Source organism: Convolutriloba macropyga, chromosome 7 (genome assembly GCF_964194025.1).
Source record: "Convolutriloba macropyga chromosome 7, txConMacr16.3, whole genome shotgun sequence".
NCBI classification, from domain to species: Eukaryota; Metazoa; Xenacoelomorpha; order Acoela; family Convolutidae; genus Convolutriloba; species Convolutriloba macropyga.
The window spans coordinates 25268142-25283169 of record NC_134474.1 but is presented as its reverse complement, the minus strand read 5'-3'; the positions used below and the strand labels follow the sequence as shown (position 1 = coordinate 25283169).

Genomic DNA, 15028 nt, shown 5'->3' with positions numbered 1-15028 from the left:
CCTGAATTTCGATCCGCGAAAACTTCGCTTTTTACTTACGCGTCGTAGGAGAAAAGAGATTTGGAGCCCTTAAAGTCTTTTTTTTTTCTCCTTAAAAACTTGGGATGGGGACTGGAGGTTGAGGGAAGCAGAAACCTGTCTTTTCCTTTAGATATCTGCGCAAATTCACTTTTCCCCAAAAAGTTGCCACTGTTCTGGTGACTCAAGTTTACTGTAAAATTAGAAACGTGGTTCTTTAAGGGACTTTCGAAAACAGGATCCTTTCCTTTTGTGCCCCCTAGTACGTTATGCTCCCCCAGTTAAAAGCACGTGTTATTTACACAGTGAATTGTTATGTTAAAATATGGCACGTGCGTCTGGGGGTGCAAACACTATGCACCCACTAAGGTGGGCACAAATGGAAATGATCCGCAAAATATCACAAAGAAGGAAAGAGTTGAAGACAAAAATAGTTTTCTTTTTTGACTATATTAACTTAATTGATCTAAATAGATTGTTTTCTTTGTTCGTCCTTTGAATCATATTGATTAGCAGCCTGAAATATCAGAAAAACTGTCTGTGAACGTTGTTATGTTTCTACTTTGAAAAATAAAAGCAGGTAGAATTTCTTTTAGACAAATAGACATCTGTTTTCTAAGATACTGATATGCACTAACAAACACCATGTCCTCCAGTTAATCAAAAGTGTGATGAAAGTTAACTCAATTCATAAATTCTGGAAATCTTTTGAAATAAGAACAGAAAAAAAACATTAGTAAAAAAACGGTGAACAATTGTGTTTCTACAACGCTGCGTTCTTCTCAACTATTTATTTTTTGACGTGTAACTTTCCTGTTTGATCAGAGACTGATTTGATCATCAAGTTACAGAATGCATCAGCTTGAATTAATAGATATACACTAATGCCAATTTCTTTAGTTAATAAAAATGTAAATAAGTGAAATTCATTTTTTTTCTTTTTTTCTTTGCGTAGTAATGTAAAGTACTGTCTCTGTCAATTTGAATTGTTGTTTCCCGAGTAATTGCTTCTGTTGGACTTCAAATTTTGGTGAGAAGCTGTTTTGGCTCGAAAAGTAAGTGACTATGCGCCTTTTTTTACATCCGGAAAATTTGTCTTATTGATTTTTCTAAATTTTTCTTTTTCTAATTTATAATAAACTATACTCAGCGTTGTTCTGGATTAGCTGCTTTAGTATTAGCTGCACAAAACTGATAATCAATGAAAAATTTTCTCTCTGGTATAAGATAATTTTTAAACAAATTTGAGGCGTTTGCTGGAACATTCTACATACACAGTCTTGCACGGGCCGTCTTATTCATCTATAATTCACTTCTAACAAAAAATTGGTTCTGAATTTCACTGAAGTTTACGGAAAGGTATGTTTTTTTCATTGACAATTTTCCAAAAAAAATTGTAATAGCTGCAAAATCTAAAAAAAATTCAGCTATCTATAGAATTGATTGGCTGAATAAGTGTCGCAGGATCAGATTCTCTCTTCATTTGAGAAAATTTTGACTTTTATGACTAAACACCAGTTTTACTTTAATGCAAATGTTTCTTACAACAATTCTTCCAATGATGAATCGTTAGATCCCCTAAAGATGATACGGGATGTTGAAGTGAGATAACAAACAAGGTTTATGTACGAAAAGTTTTCGTACAATGCATTTAGTCACAGATTTTGGTGAATGAATGCACTATTTTGTCTGTTTAAAAAACTTTTGAATATTTATGAAATGTATCAAGTTGCAATTTATTTAATTAAAAAAGCATACCACGAGGTAATAGAAACATTGAATAAAAAAATTGCGCTGACATGAGGAAAATAAATCTAATGTTAATTGGAGCAAATTTTTTCAATTCAAGCATTTTGAACATTCAAAAATGTTGTATTGCAGGTAATATGTTGCCCGATGTCGTAAATGATTTGTTAGAAAAAGTTTCAGTCTGTTCACTAAACTTTACTTTAGAACGTTACTATACTTTAGAACCCTAGACAGGCTCTTGGTTAATTTTCGACAAGTTAACCAGCAGTACCAGTCGATAACTTAAGTTGTTTGGTAACGACCAAAAAAGGAGCATTTGTGCTTGACTAAAAGAGCAGTTTGGAATGTGGGGGAAAACACTAGCTCAGACCCAGCATATTGTTAGGGGGGTTGGCCTATTAAAACAAAATAGTTTTTATTACCTCACTTATTTGCACGTTTTTGTACTCTGTAAAATTATCTCCAATCTTCAGTTTGTGAAAAGAAAATCACGCGAAACAGCCAAATTTTAAGTTGTCGTGTTAATTATGATGCTGTATAGCCATCTCTTTTAAAATGCGTATTATTTAGACATGAATTGTGCATGTTTCAGCATTTTGCCATTGCTTGGATGGTTGCTTCAAAAAGCTATTTTAGTTTTTATTTGACTGCTTTTGTTTGTTTTCACCTGTTTCGCTAAACAACAGCAGGAAGCACTATCCTTCCTATTATATTGAACACATCTCCTGTAAAGGAAGCTTAAATCTGTATCTGTACAGCTTGATGCAAATACCATGCGCTGAAATTTATACCTTGCATTATTTCCATATATTTACCTCACATTAAGATTAAACATTGTTCTAAACAATTTCGAGAATTAAATACTTCACCTTACTTTACCTTGCATATACTTACCACCACCTGCATTTCCTGATAAATTTCCCAATAGGATTCCTGATAAGATTTCTTATAACTTTGCCAAGTGGGAAATAGGAACTTGGCAAGAATTACAGGATTCGTTGCACCGGGTAGATGCTGGTTGAATTTTAAAATATCGACTATTTGGCTTCTTTGAAGCGCTGTAATTAGTATTCTAACAAATTGGTATATCTCGCCACGCCAATCTTTCTTGCAGTAAAGTTAAACACGACATGGCAAGACATACTAAGTTGTAACACCCTAAAACATGGTTAATCTTGCCAAGATCTTGCCATGTTGCATGGCAAGATAACATCAAGATATATACGAATTTGCAAGATCCTTAAATGGGTAAAAAGAGACAAGATCTTGCAAGACTACACATACATTGATATTATCTTGACATGTAGCTTGCAAAGATCTTGGCAAGATTAACCGTGTTTTAGGATGTTTCTTATCAAGGCTATCGATATTCGTTTCATTAAATGACTTCATTTAAGTATAGATCACATTTTTATTTATTGTTTCATTTTAACAAATTAACAAAGGTAATAGAGATACCCGTACCGAGGTATCATTGGGATTTAGTACTGAATCATTAAAATCTGCAGTCTGTTTTCTTCTGTTTGTTGCCTATTTTTCTGTTCATGACAACTTTTGTAATAAACTGAGTCCGTTACAATATGACTCATTCAAGCATGGTTTATCCTTTTATGATAATTAACTATTAACCATTTGAAATTACCATCTCGAAATGGAAGAAACTTCGCGACCCCCCAGCAGTTTTTTTCAAGCAGAAGATGCAAATTCCCAAAGCAATGTCAGCACAACTCAACTACAAAACAACCCAGACGAAAACAAACAAAAACCACCCCGGAACTATTCCAAAAGCGAGCATGGGTTTCTCAAACAATGGTGGAAAAATTCGGTTTACAAATTCAAAAACCAGAAGCTGCCGGCGTTCCGTCCAGTTCTGAATGAGAAATCTTCCTTCTTCGTGTTTTTTCTGGCTTCACTTGTATTTATTCCGATTGGCTGCGTCTTTATTAAATTCAATAGAGATATGAAGGAGTTTTCAATAGACTACACAGATTGTTTTCAGACAGATGGAACGAACTGCAAAGATTTTGTTCTCGATATTGATAATCAAATCAGTGGTAAGTTAACTTGTTTTGGTGAAACTATTTGCTTATCGCTTAGCTTGTCTTTAGCCAAGTTTGACCAACCGGTATGCTGGGATCGACATGTAAAAATGCCTGTGGTAATATTGGAACTGTCGTTGGCAAGAGTATCTTAATAAAAGGGTTCTAAAATGAATTCCGACTTTTTGAGAAGATCTCATAACTGCCTACAAAACATTCACACAGAAAACCTTATTGTTATTGACATGAAGTTATCGAGTATTTAGGATCTTTGAAAACTTTACGCTGCAACACTAGCTTTCACAGACCCCACTGCTGTTATATTAAAATATTATAAGCTTAATGGGTAAATTCCATAGATTTGCTTGTATGGTAAAATTAACTTAACAGCTGCAAAAAGGAAAAGCGAGGGAAATTCGTTTTCTCTTCTCCCGAGTATTAAACCAGCAAAAGAGATACCGCTTACTAGTCTAAGTAAATTCCCCTGACTCTTTAATGGGGAGGTCTTTGATGGGATCTTTTCCGTTTGTGCCCCCCCCCCCCCCCCCGCCAGTACGTTCTCCACCCCACAATTACAGAGGAGCACGTGCCATTACATAATAACAATTAATTATGTAAAAATTTGACAAAAATGTCTGCGGGGTGCAAATAATATGCAGCCACAAAGCTGGGGGGCACAAGCGGAAAAAATTCCTTTAATGATATTTTTTGAACTTAAAATTTAGGTTTGGCTCATCGCTCTTTCGTGTTTAGAAAAATTTCAAAAAATCTTGACATGTTTAGGAGCCATCTGCAGCTGTTCGGTGAACTTCTCTCTCTTCAACCACATGGACAACAATGTGATGATGTACTACGGGCTGAAGAACTTTTACCAGAATCACAGAAGATACGTCAAATCACGTGATGACAATCAGCTGAGAGGGGAAGATGTTACCAATCCCAGTTCTGACTGCATACCATATGATAAGGTATTAAACAAAAACACGAAATATTCTGATCCGTTTTCCCAGGCTGAGATCTGGAGCCTAGAACATTGGGATCTATTCTCTTTCTCCCCTCCCTTCCCCCTCAGTGTTTTTAGTCAATCAAAAAATTATATAGCCCTTTACTAGGTAAATATAGCACGTCCGCCTGGGGGCGTCGATAATTATGCCACCAGCTGAGTGACTGAATAGGTCCAACCCCACACTTTTTGCATGAAAACGAAAATCTGTATAAAACATGATAGATGGAAAATGAAGTATAATATTATGCATAATTTATTGTGCAGTTATGCAGTTATAAAGAAATCAAAACTTATTAAAAATTTTACTTCAAAGGCCTTCGACCCAGTCACCAACTCCACACTTCCAGTTGCACCATGTGGTGCTATAGCCAACAGTATGTTCAACGACACCTTTGAACTGGAATGTCTGGTCGAGAATGGACCATCGGTATTTGTGCCACTTCTGAACACTGGAATCGCCTGGGAATCAGACAAGGGACAAAAATTCAAAAACCCATCTGGAGTCGGATCTCTTGAACTGCGTTTTCAGGTTTTAATCAATTCAGAGCTGTCTTTAACAAGTTTTGCGCTCACGTTGTCTCGTGTATTTTTTCTGGAATCTTTCTTTAAACAACTCCCGCCTTCAGCAAAACAAATTATACAACCCCAATCTTGCAAATTAAGTTACTATAATTACCATGAACAAGTTGGAGTAACCCGCTGATTATAGTCCATAGGCGGGGTTGCAGTAAAAGTTCAGCGGTTTTCAAATAAATTTCTAAAATTTACCATAATCCGAGTACAAAGAAGACTTAGAAAATTATCTAATATTGTCATTACAAAACTTTGAGATTCTTTTTGATACACTGACCAGTAATACAAAAATAACAAAAAATGGTTATTTTAGAATTAAATAAACCTTAACCCACATCAAACTAAACATTTCTGAACTGATTAGGGCACAACAAAACCTCCAAACTGGCATAAACAAATTTGGGAATTGGACACAACTAACGATGACAACAACGGCCTCGAAAACGAAGACCTCATCATCTGGATGCGAACTTCGGCATTTCCTCAATTCCGAAAACCACACCGACGAGTCGACCACTCCCACGAGAGTTTCAAAAACGGGTTGCCAACGGGGCAATATGTCTTGCATGTGAACTATGCTTACCCTGTCACCCAATTCAAGGGCAAAAAGTCTGTCATTTTAGCCACTATAGGTGTGGTTGGAACTTTCGATTTGTTTATGGGTGTGATGTATACAATAGTTGGTGGTTTCGCGTTTTTCATCAGCGTATTTATGATAATACTTCATCTCAAGTATTCCTTATCGAAGAAAGTAATGCAGGAAAACCAGGATCCAAACGGACTTAGTTCAAGTACAGCTCATCTGAGCGACCGGAAAAATGAAGAAGTTTTCAAGAAGACCGATTCAACCGAGGGCAACGAATGAACAAATGAAAAAAAGTAAATTAGGCAGCCACATCCCACATTGAACTCACGAGCCAAGTAGCAAACATGGGCTGTACGTAGAATCTAAACTATCATCACATAGAAACAATAGTTTTTAAGAAATTCTATTTTCTATTCTGCCCCCCCCCCCTAGTTTTTACGCCCCCCCCCCCATTACAATTACAATGTATACATATTTTTATATAGCACTTTAGTAAGTAAAAATAACATATTCGCCTGCGGGCGTAAAAATTATATGCCAACTAAGCTTGGGGGGGGGGGGGTGTGGGAATGGAGAACAGAATAGATCCGAAACCGAAATTGTATATAAATTCTCAATTATGAAATTTAGCTTGACTCAATAGGTTTTGTCAATCGGCTCCTAAAATTTCTGTTCAAAAAACAATGTGAGCTCAGGTCGTACCAGATTTGGTGGGTAATTTTGGTTTTTGGAGGTGTCGAAACGTTTGAGGTATAGGTTACGTGACTGATGAAGTCACTGAGAAAGTCTGGCATTAATCGAGAACCGCGATGCGGTTCGAGATTTTCGCCAGAGTTTCGAAGTGACTTTAGCAGAGTCACGTAACTTTTTTGAAACACGCGTTAGGCAAATTAACTCAAAAACGCTTTAATTGCAAATGTGATAACAATTTTTCATTGAAAAAAAAAACAAAAGTTTCAGGATCTATATCACCCCTCCAATTAGTGCTTATAGTTACACACACACTATAATTGCACTCTCATGCCAGCGAGCTAAACAGCATATTGGGGGTTAGGTTGTAGATGATTTGGAGGGGGGGGACTATTAGATGCTAAATTTTGCAGAAAAAATCAGGAAAATCACTTTTGCAGCCCTTTTCCTTTCCCGATGAATCTCTTTTGATGAATCAATTTTGACTTTTGAATCATTTTGGGATCTTCGTTTGTGCTCACCAACCTAAAGGGTGCATATTTTTTGCAAACACCAATTTTTTTCAAATTTTTTACCAAATTTTTTCACGTGATTCACCATAAAATAGCACAAGCTCTGTAACTGGGGGAGCATAACGTACTGGTGGGTGGTGCACAAATGGAAGAGATCCCCTTTATGCTATTTTTATATTTTGCATTTTATTCGAATGTCCTTTTTTTCGAATAAAAGAAAATGGTTGAGTTAGAAGTTGGCAGACGACGGATCTTTTCCGTTTTTGCCCCCACCCCCCCCCCATTACGTTATGCATCCCCACAATTAGAGAGCGGGTGCCATTACGTAGTAATTACTTATTAGAATACAGCACGTGAGTCTGGGGCTGAATATATTATGCTTTCACTAAGCTTGGGGGTATAAACGGAAAACATCGCGATCGACACGTTCTCATGTAGTGGGGCTCTATGTAACAACTGTACTTTCAATTCCCAAAGCACGTTTTTACTTGTTTGAGTACTTTTAGATCTGGCACTTTATAAAGGAAGATCTGGAATTCTAAAGTCTGGCGCTGGTAAAATCTGGAATTCTATAACTTGCACGTGCTTTTTTCAAATAAGATTTCTGCCTCACTTGGACTTGAGGTATTCAACTGGAATTCAATCAGTTACCTTGGACTTGAGGTATTCAATTTGTTACCGTGATTTCGATACAAAATGTTACATCCTTCCGACGTATCAAGTTATAATTCACTGAAAGAAGATTAGTGGGCCGCAGAGTGAAAATCTTGAAAACGAGTAATACAATTTTTTACTCTAATATGCTCAAATGTTTTGTTTTTTGTGTGTAGTGATATAATATAGTACTGTCAGCGAAACTGTTCGCTAATACCTTATTGCGTCAATTATATATTGAGAATCCTTTTTATTGCATAGCTGACGTAATAGGCAGTATTGGTGTACAATTAGCGTTAGAAAGTGCGTTAAAAATGTGGGGTCCAAAATTTTATTTGACACGCGTGAAATCATGCCTCCAAGAAGGACTGCAGGGGAAATTAATGTCAGCTATTTTTGCCAGTTTATCTCGCTTCTGAGGGAAAAAAAATAATAATGCGGCTAATCTCTGAAAAATCGAGTATGCATTCTCGAATTTTTCGGGATTTTTCTCGACTCATGTTTTATTATTAGAGTTGTAAACGTGTGATAGGGTATCTAATTACCAGTAGGAAAGAAAACCTAATCTAATTGATAATATATCTTCTCTAATTGATAATATATTGATACTATATCGTTACGTAAAACAACTACATGTGCTGTTGGGGGTTACAAATCATTTTGTTGGTTTTTCGTATCTTAGCAAGTTTGTCCAATGTGAAAATCAACAACAATGTGAAAATCACCGACCAAATTCCTCGGTTGCTAATCTCGGCAGCGAGTTCTAGCGACAGTAGCACTGCAAAAATTGGCGACTTATCTCCAAAAATCAAAGAAGGACTAGATTAGAGTTGTTGACGAGATTAAGGAGTTAGATTCAATTACACCTGTCCCTAATGCTTGCGCACTGAAAAAGTGAAAGACTGCGACTTATATACCAAAACTAGAGGCTGTTGGAACTTTTCACCCTCGCTTACTTTCCTGATCATAATACTTGTGTTTAAAAAACAAGCGTAAAACAATAACGAGCCGGATATATATATATATATATATATATATATATATACATAATACATATATACATATATATATATATATATATATATATATATATATATATATATACTCCACCAAATGTGCTTTTTGCAATGTAATGTATCTTGCGTCCAATAAGCTGAGGGCACAAATGAAAAGATTGAAGAAATCGATGCCAATTAGGTTCGCACAACATCTGAGGAAGCGAGGGCCACAAAATATTTGGCCATCAATTTTTCCATGCACTCCTTCGGTTCCTTATTTTTTTATCCTTGGGATCTTTAAATTATATGCGATGTATCTTACACTCGCAAGGAACTGCCCTCTACAGCACAATTAAAATCATTACCAACTAACTTCGGAGAAGTTAAATCTATTTTTAAGCGGTTGGCTTCTTCGAGAGCTAGCAGTGGAGAACCTGGTTTAACTTTTACTGAGAAAAGGGGAAAAGACTAGAAGAATTTTAGTTGGGGCTAGATGTGAATGCACCTCTAAACCACGCAAAAATGCCACCTCACACCAGGATTTTAGGTGTTCGCGGCAACTTCGTTGATTTGTACGTTTAGAGACCTCTAAAACTTTTTGTACACCTAGAGAACACTAAAACTAACTGCTCAGCGGCTTAACTCTATCTAGCCTTCACTTGGTTGTTTCATTTTTGAGGCGCAAAAGTCAATTTATTAGATCACAAAAAATATCAGACGATAAGTAGTAGGCAAAAAAATTGCTTGAGAACAAAAACCATTAGGATTAACATAATTATTACAATTTTTTGCGAGAGCAACTGCCATCGAGATGTTATCAGTCCCTGTTACTAAGTAGAGATGATAAATACCTCCTGTTGTAATTAAAATTATCTTGTTTTTCTATTTATTATATGCTAGATATTATTTTATTATACTATATTATCATATATTCAGCACTGATACAAAATTGTCTTGTTACAGATTTTTTTTGGGAAAATACACAAAAACCGTTAAATGCTTTGAGTCGTGAAAACAAACTGATTGACAATTTCAGATAACAATCCTTAATTCCTAGTACTTCATAGTTAATAGTTTTTGCTTAAAAATAGTATTTGCCCTAGATGCTGTAAGGCAAGAAACGGGTAGAGTCTCCATAGCTCTGGTACAGTTTTTCAGCCAGTGGAATGTGTTTCTTCGCGTAAAATGCTACATTTTGTCAACTTCCAGGGTCAGTTTCCCAGGGAATGTCTGAAACATTGAAAATTTAGCAACATTGAGCCACATTTATTTATCTAAAAGAGTTAAATTTACCGGTTAAACAAATTTGTTCTAACTTCACCCGAGTTGAGGAAGTCGAAATATGATCCGACAATTTTTTGTCTGGGGGGTACCCCCTCCCAGAAGATAAATACACGGTCTGGACCAAACTTTTTTGTCGCACTATTTCAACTCATGGTCTGGCATCAACGAACCAGAGTCGCAAAAGGTCTGATGTGCACGCCTTAATTCGAAAGATACAATGAAAATAAGGCAAAACCTCAATCACTAAATTTGATAATATACCGCTAATAAACCGCTAATAAAGTGCATGCAGACTAATGGTCTCATTGTTCTGTCAACTTTAATGAAATTAGGTAAAATTAGGCGCCATATACACCAAAGTTTATCACATTAGATCCGGACAAATTCTCTTCATACCCAACATACGTGAAGAACAGTCTTTTCATACCCTAAATCTTTTGAGGACGGTCTTTTAATAATTCCAGGTCTCGACTAGGGTAGAGACCTTATTTTGACAGATTTTTGTCTGATCATAGTCGCACAATTTCGAATCGTCGAACCTTCAAATCTTATTTGCCAAATTTCGCGTGGTCCGGCCTAGTCGAGAAATGAATGCGTTCTTTCGGAATATTTTGCACTAATTCGCAGTTATTCGCAAAAATTCGAATAATGGCAATTTTTTTGTCTGGATCGTCTAATTTTGGCCAATTTTTGTCTGGATAACCCGGTTCATACTTCCACCGCCTCACCCCGGGTACCGGTTTAGTGCAAAAACCAATTGAATAATTAGCAATTTGTATCCCATTTTTAGCTGACTCACAATAAGCTCGAAATGACCAGATATGAATACCCATTAACCTAAGAAATCAAAGAACCTATTTTACAAACGAAGTTTATGCAAGGAAAGATGTGTTGTAATTTCTGGGCCAATTTTTGGGTTTCAATTTTGGGTTATTGCAGTAAGTATAAAATTTATTACAGTATAAATATAAAGACTTTTTTATTAAGTTTCGCATTTGCCACTATCATTTGTACTGATACTATTGAAAAAGTAAGCTTTAATGAACATTAATACGCAAGGCCGTAAGGCCCATAGACGAAAAGTTGCAAGGGAATTAACATTTTTATCTAGGATCCCAGGAGCCGTGAGAATAAAAACACTTGATATCTGTTTTGTTCTAGAGGCGAAACATAGTGCTTAAACATGTTCAAAACGAACATTTTATCGAAAAAAAAATGTTCAATCAATTTTATCCACTTTTGTCAAAAAGGTATTTTCCAACGATATAGTTTCTACTGTCGCATGTCATCTTTTTTGAAAGGATCTAAAAAATAACTTGAAATCCTCCGAGATCACTATTATCAGTAACAGCTTTGTTTTCGGACAAATACTTTACAAACTCTTATTAGAATACGACAGACTCAGTTAGAAGAGCCCAAACTTATACGTTTCATTAAAACGTGGCCGATATCCGAAAAATCGGGCCTCCATAGTTGAATTTGTCGGACTTTTTTACGACCCATTTTCTAAGATTAGAGTTGTAAGCGTGCGTGGAAACGAGTGACGCTAAGCCAACTTACTTAAAAATTATTTATAATTCTGAATTTCCCAACTGAACAGTGTTTAAGTACGAAATAAATGAAAATCTAATTGGTGACTAATTACAGAAGTCCACTTGAGCGATACTAATGGTGGATTAAGGAGACAATTAGTGGCTTTGAAATTACCAACAGCACTGTTCACAAGAACATTAAAATCTTTGAATTTGGTCTAAAAATAATGGAATTCGGGCAATAAAGTATTAGGCTACCTACTTGCTCGAAATAAATATTTCCTTTCCACAAAATGCAAAATTCAGTGAAATTTATTTCTATCACTGGCCTTGTAATTTTTTGCGTCGGTTATTATAAAGATATGCTAAAGTAGCTATCTTGTATGATGGAAACATATCTTATATCTCAATGAATCGTCATCCTTCAGTACGGGCCTTACTTGATATCCATGTTATTTCTGTCATGTTATATCCATGTTATATTACTTTCATCTGTTATTTCGAAAAGTGGTAGTACAAATAATGGATTTCGAAAGCAAAAAATTTAATCATAAATTGTAGCAATTTACCACAAGTGAACAAATGAATGTCGTTTCAAAACTAAAAATATTCCGTCAGCGTTCATTAGAGGTTCCGTGAAATTAAGTACTCTCTAAATTACACTTGGTGGAGCCAAAACTTAGTGGAGGTAAACATTTTAGTTTCGTGTAAACAAATAAAGAGCCAATTTTTTAATATCAATTTTGAAAACATTTCTTTTCTGACAAGTTCATGATTTTTGATTATTTGGTAGCAATTTGTTCAGCATTGTTAATGGTTTCTCTGTTTCTCACGCAGTTATCATCCCAGTTAAAAAAAGAAACAAAACAAGGAAGCTCGGTAATGTGCGTTCTCAAAAATTGTTTCATTCCCGCTCATCCATATTTTCAATTTAATCGTGGAATGAATTAAAAAGAGATAAACAACTTTCAAAACTGTACATGTTCCAAAAAAAGATGAGACTATGTAAAGTTTTGTGTTTTGTGACATGCTTGTAAACTTTTTTTGTTTTGCCTGCATGATATGTTTTGTGCAACAGGAATTGTTTATAATATTGGTTGCACAACACTCCGCCACTTATATTATCTCATAACAATGATGTTCTTTTGAATAACACTTTGCTATTATAATGCGCTTTCATTTAAACTACAATGATCTCGGCTTTTATGTAATGTATATAAAAGATTGACGGTATCGCCGTGAAAAATTATTTAGTTGAGACAAAAATATATATCAAAAATTGAATACTAAGGCATTTCAATTTTTTTTATCAGCTTGTCTTTAATTTAGTGCTGTTAAGACATCATTTTTATGGCGTTATAGCGACTTTTAAGTTCTTTTTGCTATTTTTGAAAAATTTAACCGGCAACATTTTTGTGGCATTAAATCGACCTTAAAATTACTTGAAAATTTTAACCGGCATTCTCTATCAATCCGTTTCCTGAATTTCCTATGAATTGCTGGATGTGTTCCAAATATCTAAAATAGCTCAAACTCCCGCGACTTCTTTCAACTTTAGTCGTTGTTATATATATATATATATATATATATATATATATGTATATATATATATATATATATATATATATATATATATATATATATATATATATATATATATTAGCAATCGATAAATCTAACCAGCGAGGAATCGGTAAGTTGACGTGTAGTTTGATTGGTTGCCGTTGATGCCCTGATCTAAAAGAAAGAAGTTTCTAAAATTTTGTAACTGCTCAGGAAAATTCGAGTGATATTATATTCGACAAGGCGGCTCGGTAATGTGCGATTGCACATAAGGTTCCGACCCCGCTCATCCACAATTTTGGCATAACTGTCTACCAAATGAGGAACAGAGAGAAAAACAAAAAATTCAAGTGTTTTTCAAAAAAAACTGGTGTATGAACGAAAAGATAGCCTCCAAAGCAATTAACTCAGTGGAGTGTAAAATGATGCATTAGATTGATCAGATACACCGATATTAAGAAAGCGAGCCAAGACGAACGGCAAAATCAAACAACAACAACAAACATTAATAACATCAAAAAATCTATGTCCGTTTTAAAAAACAAAACTTAATAACAAAGTCAAAATAGCGTCAGATAAAACTGAAAATAAACAAAGTAACTTGTAATTCACCAGAAAAAGATGGTTATTCACCAGTTCATAATAAAGCTTGTTATCAATTAGACAAAAAGAACAGAAACTTTAAAGTTAGAAAATTCGCTGAATTAAAGAAAAACAATTAACTTCAAAGTAATGAAAACCGTTAGGAATCAACTAATACATCCCATAGGTTTACAATTAACAATGTTTCTATAGAAGGGAATTAAGAATTCTTAGATTTCAATTTTTTGTGCAGTTACAAAAAGAACAACAAACAGACAACAAACTAAAAATCAATTAAAACTTGCCAGAAAATGCTTTGGAAGCCGTAAAGCCATTCTTTGGCCCCCAAATTATGTTCAATTGCACCTTCTCTGAACACTGATACTGTATTTTCTGGTCCCTCATTAATGAAAATAAGCAACAACTATACAAAAAAGAAAAAAAAATATCAAAATTAGGTAATACTTGTTTTCTTTCGAAAAAAAATTGTTTCCAAAGACATGAAAGCCGTTAATTACAAAATGAAAAGGTTGAATAGGTTCGTCCATTCTTCCAAACGAAGCCCTTGAGGCGTGCAATTATCCAGAATATGTCCTACGTCTACAAAGAGAACGTAAAATATGACAAAAATCAAAAATTCATTTACATTTTTTTGTGAAAAACCTGTCTGGAAGCCAGTAAATTCATAACGAATTCTTTAAAAACATTAGATTTTGTGACACCGATCCCTTTTGACACCTTTCTTTGACAAAAGGATGTCATCTCAAACCTTTCATTAACGAGACCTGGTAATAAACAGACAATAAAGTGAATAAAATTGCGAATTTGAATTTTTTTTCCATTTTGGAAAACATTTTTTTTCAAAGTCATGAAAGCTATTATCTATCCTCTAATATCAGAACGTCCGCTCATCTTCTCTTCCAGGAAAAGCAAATCAAACCGGGTCATTGTACAGGAAATTAAATACGACTAAAAAGACAAAGTAAAAACGACACTTAAAGACAAAATTAAAAAATTCAATTGAATTCTTCGAGAAAGCGTTGTCGAAGCGGCAAAAAACCAGAATCTATATCTTTAAGGATTTAAATATTATCAATTGTGCGTTATTTTGAACGCAAAAAAAGTGACATATGAACTGACAATGGCGTGATAATTTGACAAAATTAGAAAACATGAAAAATGGGCAAAAAAATTAAAAAAAAGTTCGTGATATCTAGTAGTATCAAAGCCAGAACACCATAA

General features: G+C 34.8%; 2 protein-coding genes across 8 annotated transcripts in view; one reads left to right on the top strand and one right to left on the bottom strand.

Moving 5' to 3' along the window:
- Positions 1–2432: 2432 nt before the first annotated feature.
- Positions 2433–6409, top strand: LOC142342174 (cell cycle control protein 50A-like). Of its 5 annotated transcripts, none has more exons than XM_075393396.1 (5): positions 2433–2774; positions 3111–3821; positions 4590–4774; positions 5126–5341; positions 5750–6409. In XM_075393396.1, exons 2-5 carry the CDS (start codon positions 3419–3421, stop codon positions 6248–6250), a joined length of 1305 nt encoding a protein of 434 aa, XP_075249511.1. In that variant the 5' UTR covers positions 2433–2774; positions 3111–3418; the 3' UTR covers positions 6251–6409. The 5 variants fall into 5 exon arrangements, with proteins under 5 accessions (XP_075249511.1, XP_075249509.1, XP_075249510.1 ...); XM_075393394.1 differs by having other exon boundaries at positions 2433–2827; XM_075393395.1 differs by having other exon boundaries at positions 2433–2850.
- Positions 6410–9845: 3436 nt separating this feature from the next.
- LOC142342175 (uncharacterized) overlaps positions 9846–15028 on the bottom strand; it is a 63638-nt gene continuing 58455 nt past the window's right edge. For all 3 annotated transcript variants that reach the window (XM_075393398.1, XM_075393397.1, XM_075393399.1), the window contains 2 exons: positions 13322–13378; positions 9846–10055 (listed from right to left, as the gene is read on the bottom strand). In XM_075393398.1, coding sequence (XP_075249513.1) covers position 10055; positions 13322–13378 — 58 coding nt within the window. In that variant the 3' untranslated portion in view covers positions 9846–10054. The remainder of the gene's footprint in view (positions 10056–13321; positions 13379–15028) is intronic.